At 35.7% G+C, this 6,320-nt stretch overlaps 1 protein-coding gene across 2 annotated transcripts in view; it reads right to left on the reverse strand.

Annotated features, from left to right (window-relative positions):
- Positions 1 to 2,278: 2,278 nt before the first annotated feature.
- HDAC11 (histone deacetylase 11) overlaps positions 2,279 to 6,320 on the reverse strand; it is a 28,800-nt gene continuing 24,758 nt past the window's right edge. For both annotated transcript variants that reach the window (XM_009321979.1, XM_009321980.1), the window contains exon 9: positions 2,279 to 4,278. In XM_009321979.1, the coding sequence (XP_009320254.1) occupies positions 4,036 to 4,278 (243 nt within the window). In that variant the 3' untranslated portion in view covers positions 2,279 to 4,035. The remainder of the gene's footprint in view (positions 4,279 to 6,320) is intronic.

Here is a 6,320-nt window from a genome sequence, read left to right on the forward strand (position 1 = left end):
TAACCCGTGCTAAATTCAAGGCAAGTTCAGGACACAGCATCACTTGGGATTAGGCCCTTTATTATTGCTTCTGATACGCTCTGCATTTCAGAATCAACCAGGGGGTATAAGGAAGATCATCTTCCATTGGGCAAAGATAGCAAGTGAATTTTCTTCTTCACCAAGGGATTGCAGTTTTCTTGAAAGAAGCATGTTTTCAATTATTCAAAAACTGGCATAGCACACAGCACCAAGATCCTAGACCCCGCAGCTTTCTGAACTCAGCAAGCTCCTTCAGCTCCTGGCAGCACAGTGTGAGCAAAATCTAGGTCCAAGATTACTAACTTCATAACTTCTGGATTTGTCAGAGCGTTCTCCCCGAAGTGCCTATGTTGCATGTAGGACACAATTGTATAGTACAATTTGTAAAGTACAAGAAATTCCTAAGTGTCACTTCACAGATGACAAAAAACATATGTGGCCAGCACTGAAAAGAATTGTGTGCCTTGTTGTATGTGCAAGAGGCAGAAACACTGCTGAACAACTTACTCTGGTAGCAGGACCAGAAGGTACCAGGGTACGGTTTCAGGGTCATTAGGTTCCTCAAGCTGTGAGGAGCAGCAAGGAGTAGGGAACCTGGGAGCATTGACCAAACATAAGCACTACCTGCCCCCACACAATAAGCTGTCTACCAATTAATTTTCTTAATCTTTTTTTTTTTTTTTAATCACAGCTGTCTGACTACAGCATTTCTCAAATTCTTCCTTGTATTCATGATACGAGTCTAGGACTTCACAATGCAAGGTGTTAAAAAACCCAACAAAGTCAAACAAACAAACAAGTCATACCTTCAGTGTGAAAGAGATTGATATTACCATCTAAAGCTAAAATTTAGCCAGTGTAAGACTATGACCACAACACCCAGTATTTTTAATGCCAAGTTCTATACTGTGTCGACTGTCAGAGAGGCAAGGGGGGCTGGAGCTCGACACGCCAACTGTCAAATCAAATAGATGAAAACACCAACTCTTCAGTTTATTTTTTAAATAAATTTCACACATGGATGACTAGCAAGAAATGCATGTTCATACGTTAACCATAAGCTAATGAACAATCCTTGCTATTTCTTTCTTAAGCAATTAGAGTCAAAACTAATGTCTTATTATGAAAGACAAGACCTACTAGGTCTTTCTTCAAGATAGTTTGTTGGTTGTAAGCTAGGGCATCAGCTCTGAAACACTCCTTCCTATTATGGGAGGATTTTATAGTTACAACTCCAATAAAAAAAAAAAAAAAAAAAAACCCAAAAACTCCACACTTTTCCCCCATAAAATTTGTGACTACATGACATTCTCCTAGCAGACTTACAATGCAGTCTTTGCATTCCACAAAAGTTTTTGTCAAAGCTACAAATTTCAATGGTGGTAGGTCAAGGCAAGGTTTCCATGATGAAATTTTCAGTGAACTTTGCCTAATGATAACAGTATATTAACTATGAATCATATAATATCTGTGGTCTAAATTCAACTTAGAAACAGTTTCACCACTTCTTTTTTAAAAACAGTACACATTTATCTTGGACTACTTTCTTAATGTGTAGAAATTAATCTTTTGGTTTTAACAACCAAGTCAAGTATTACACTAAATTAATATTTTTGAAAAATATGAAGGAGTTATCTGTTTAGCAATTCTAACTTTATAACGAACACTGAAAATGCAGTCAATATGTCCATTGCTTAACAATCGCAAATCTTACAGATGAGTCTGAAAGCTAGCAGGCTCTTCTGCAAACATTTAGTTCTCTCTGAAAAAGATATTGATTTATAAAAAACCTCTAACAAACTATTGCAGCCTTAACAGAAGCTTAGTTTACAGTTTAATACCTGTAAGAATAGAATACTTAAAACAGAAGTTACAATATAGGTAATCGAGCGTAACTTGGAATTAGAAAGTGACTTTAACCCCTTACGATGATATCTTAAAAAGTATTTGGACACTTACATAGGTCTTTGCATTCCACAAAAGTTTTTGTCAAAGCTACAAATTTCAATGGTGGTAGGTCAAGGCAAGGTTTCCATGATGAAACCTTGCAGTTTCCAAAACTTCCAAGCTCACTTTAAGAGGTCAACACATTAACTCTCAGAGAAGTCATCCACTGTTGACAAACCTTGTACTTAGGACTCACTGCAGTTTCAGTTACATTTAAAGTATGAAAAACAAATCCTCTTGTCTTTTCAATAAACTGTTCCATTCAAAGTTTTTGACAGCCAAAACATGTGTGAAGTGAAAAGTCAGTCAGTATTGTTCAACATCATTTTAATCTCCACCGAGGGAAAATAATATAAACATGTTAACACAAACAGAAAATGTTTTGGAAAAGACCATATGGTACTATGACAGGGTTTTAGTTTATAGAAATGTAATTTATAATTTTATAAAAATTATATGAAAGAATAACAACATCTTTCAGTAACATCAGACAGTATAGAAAAAATAAATCTCAACATTAGTTGTATTCTGATGGTCCTTCTAGTAAGACATTTAAAAGTGCTTTTTAATAACAGTGTTGCAACTCAAGATTAGTGCAATATGTCAAATCTGTTTCAAAGCAGGTATTTATAGCAATTGTGCAAGTTCTTACAATTAACAAACCCCATCAATCTAAAAATTAACACTAAGTGAGGTAAGTATTCTAATTAGAATTAAACATTCCTTAAACAGCTTACACACCAATTCTACTACAAGGAAAATATCGGTGTTCCTTCATAGAAAGGCTCAAACCTAAATATGACGTGAAACTTGTACTACAAATCAGTGAATACTTGGAAGTTAAAAAAGCTCTTGCAAAATATACAGTTTAGTATATTACAACCCAATGCTACAAACAGTACCTAATGCAAAATATACCAACTTAAATAAAACCAAACTTTACAGTTAGTGTACTGAATTTGCTTTTGAATACACTATTTTGTTCCCAAATCCTCCTAGAAGCTCCCATATAAAGTTAGCACATTTCTTAATGTAGAAATTCCACTGTATTTTTATCTGTAAATATGAACAATTTCGTTACCAACTATGACTGCAACTATGAGTACCGTTACTCCTCGAGCAAGTGAAAAACACAGCACTAGTTGGGGAAACAAAAAATAAAATCAGAGTTTACTCTTCACTGTTTTATACAGGACAAGCTGGCAATAATAAAAGACACCCTATATTTCTACGTAATACTTTCTGCAAGAATTCTCAGAACTCTCAAATTAGTTTTCATTTTATTGTAGTTTCTTTACTCTGTGATTTACGATGCATAGTAACTATTGCCTTTTATATGCAGGCCTCATTTTAAGAGAGGCAAAAACTAGACTGTTAATGCTGAGCCCTTATGGCTCATTTGCATATGAAGCCAAAGGCATTTCGTATTTTATTTCTCAAGGTGTTTATAAGTAGGATTTAAGTCACTATCAACAACAGGAATAAAATATAAATTAATGAACTTTTGTTCTAATAGGCTTAAAAGCCTACCAACCAAACTGTTTTTTATAGTATTGCACTTAACTTTAGTATTAAACTGAGAATTGAAGCCTGCACAGAACTCATTTTATAACAATATTTCAATAAAAAAAGCAATAAATAAAATGCAGTATCTAAAAAATAAAAAAATGCCAGTAGGTTTAGTCCATATTTCTCTCACCGCAGTCCAAATTGCATCATCTGAAATAGGTCCGGGACAGTCTTTGGATACCAACTGCACGGTTCTTTCAACATAATAAGACTACCCATAACGATAAGAGAAGCAATTAAAGCTTTCTACAGTAATATTATAAACGGAAAGACAGTACCCTTGAGTATATGTCTCAATTAGCTTAAAAGGATTTGTTGCCTTTGCTCAAGATAGCTTCAGAAGTTAGACACAGTTATTCTGTGACTGCATATTCTCTCTACTGTGTTATTTTACAGGCAAGTTGAGTCTTTTTAAAATACGCTATATTAACCCTGATAATGATGTGGAGACTTCCTGCTCCTAAACCAGGACGTCGTTTCCTAAAATTTATTAACTTGTCATTGCAGCGACAAGTTGGTTAAGCCTTTAGCAGTCTCTCTAATCATCTGTTCTACCTTGGGATTTTCAGCTCCACTGGTCACTAGCTCCTTGTCAATAAGACCCAGGTTGTGCAAATTGAGGATGGAATCGGCAATAATCCGCGCTGTCCTCTTCTGGTAGCCTCCAGATGTCACCATCAGGATTGGGATTCTGCGGCTTCTGGCAGCCTTGAACACGACTTCATCTCTCTTCACAATTCCCTGCAAGTTTACAACAGTTACCCAAAAAAAAAAAAAAAGAAAAAAAAGAAAAAAGAGAGACGTGATACGAATGTGATTTTAGTTCTAGCCTATGGTTCACGGATTTATAGTATTGGATGCTTGATAAGTGACTAAGCCCTACATTTTACAATACGAATAAAATAATTTAAAAAATCATTTAAAAGTCCCGTTAGCAGGTTTACATGCATAATCATTTAAAAAAAAAAAAAAGAAAAAGGAAAAACAGCAAACCAAAAATCCTTGATTTCATTTTAGAGGACACAACAGATAAAAGTCTTTAGTAGAAATTCCTAGAAGAATTCCTGCTCAAAGGCCATAAAGTCTAAACTGACTACAAAGTTTAGAAACGTTCACCCTATTTTACAGGTGAGGAATCAAGACGAAGAAAGATTGTCTGAATTCAGAGTGCTTTAGTTTGTGCTCAACTTGCATAGCACCCTCTGACAAAAGTTTAGCAACTTGATCAAGATTTCACAAACCTACAGAAGAACCAAAAATTCAAATCAAATTTTACACGTTCACAATCACTAGCTGAATTATAAGCTTCCGGTTTCTTTAATAAAAGCTAATTCTAAAGGAATCCATGGCTGAAGAATGTAAATAATGGTAAATCCATAGAAAGGAAAATAAATTGTAAATAACCTCTTTCTAATAGAGAAGGGTATGGAACTAAAAACTAACAGAGACCGCTGACCAAGACGTATGGTACTGTCATTGAACCCATACAACAGAAGACTTCAAGTCTCTTGGGTTTCAAATAAGTACATGTGGGGAAAAAGAGAGAATTCAGAAATAAGCGAGAACAGAGTTAAAGTCTACTTTTGTGGGAAAAGTAAAAGCAGAGGATTCCAGGAGATACATAGGAGGAATTAATAATCCATTGCAACTCCTCAAACAAAGAGAACAACAACATAATAGACAACAGCTAACAATGGACAGCTCAAAATTTAAATAACAACAAAAGTTGGAGATAGGGAAATGGATTAAAATGCAATCAAATACAAAAAATTAAGGAAGCAGGAGCAAAAGTGTTACAACAAAATGAATATGGACTACTCAGACTGGTTAGAGGAAGACTGTAAATACATCAAGAAATATTACCCTGCCGTTAAAAAAGTTAGACCACAAACAAATAGTAAAGGGAAAGAATAAAATTGAAATATAGCTGAAAAAATGTTTTGTAAAACCATACAACAATAATGGGTTTTGTACAGTTTGACACAGCCCTGTAAAAGAACAATGGGAGTAAGGAATAATAACTGAAAAATAAGACAAAGGAAACTGAAGAATTATATTAGGAACAGATCCTTAAAGGAAGTAAGAGAATTACAGAATGAGCTGTACGTCCCCTGGGAACCATCGCTGGATGCAGCAAACACTATACCACACAAGAACTGGAAGCAGACACTATTCATAGGAGCCTAACGGCCTCATCCCTGCTCCAGCATCTCTAGTGGCTGAGCCTGGAAGAACTGAGGGGAAAACACATGGGCTTATTCCAGCATTTGCGTGTTACCAAGAAAGAAAATATATCAAATGAAAATGACAGCCTGACACAGTTGCCACTTACAAACAAAGATAAGAGGGACTTACCGGCTACACCTCAAGTTTTCTGGCTATAGCCTCAAGCGACAAGAAACTATCACACATAGCACTCTGAGGAGGCATAATTTTGAGTAGAATTAACACTGTAGCAAGATTTTAAAATATGAATGACATCTACAACTGTAGGACTGAAGACTGGACTAATGAACCTTGAAGAGATGAATTATCCAGGCTCAATGCCTTCAGTTTCAGCATTTCCAGTAGCCTGGGATTTCAAGCCTGGTGAAACGCGCCATTCACACCTAAGCCAACAAGATCAGAGAGACAAGAAACCCTGCCCTCAATTCAGAAAACAAAGACTTGAGCTACAGAAACCTTTTCTCCATCAGGCACCTGAGACTCTGGTTGCGCAGAGAAATGGCACTCTGCTTTTCATCTCTACTTGTGACCAGAAGAATCATTTCACGTTTCTTTCC

Source organism: Pygoscelis adeliae, unplaced genomic scaffold (assembly GCF_000699105.1).
Source record: "Pygoscelis adeliae isolate BGI_AS28 unplaced genomic scaffold, ASM69910v1 Scaffold304, whole genome shotgun sequence".
Classification (NCBI taxonomy): Eukaryota; Metazoa; Chordata; class Aves; order Sphenisciformes; family Spheniscidae; genus Pygoscelis; species Pygoscelis adeliae.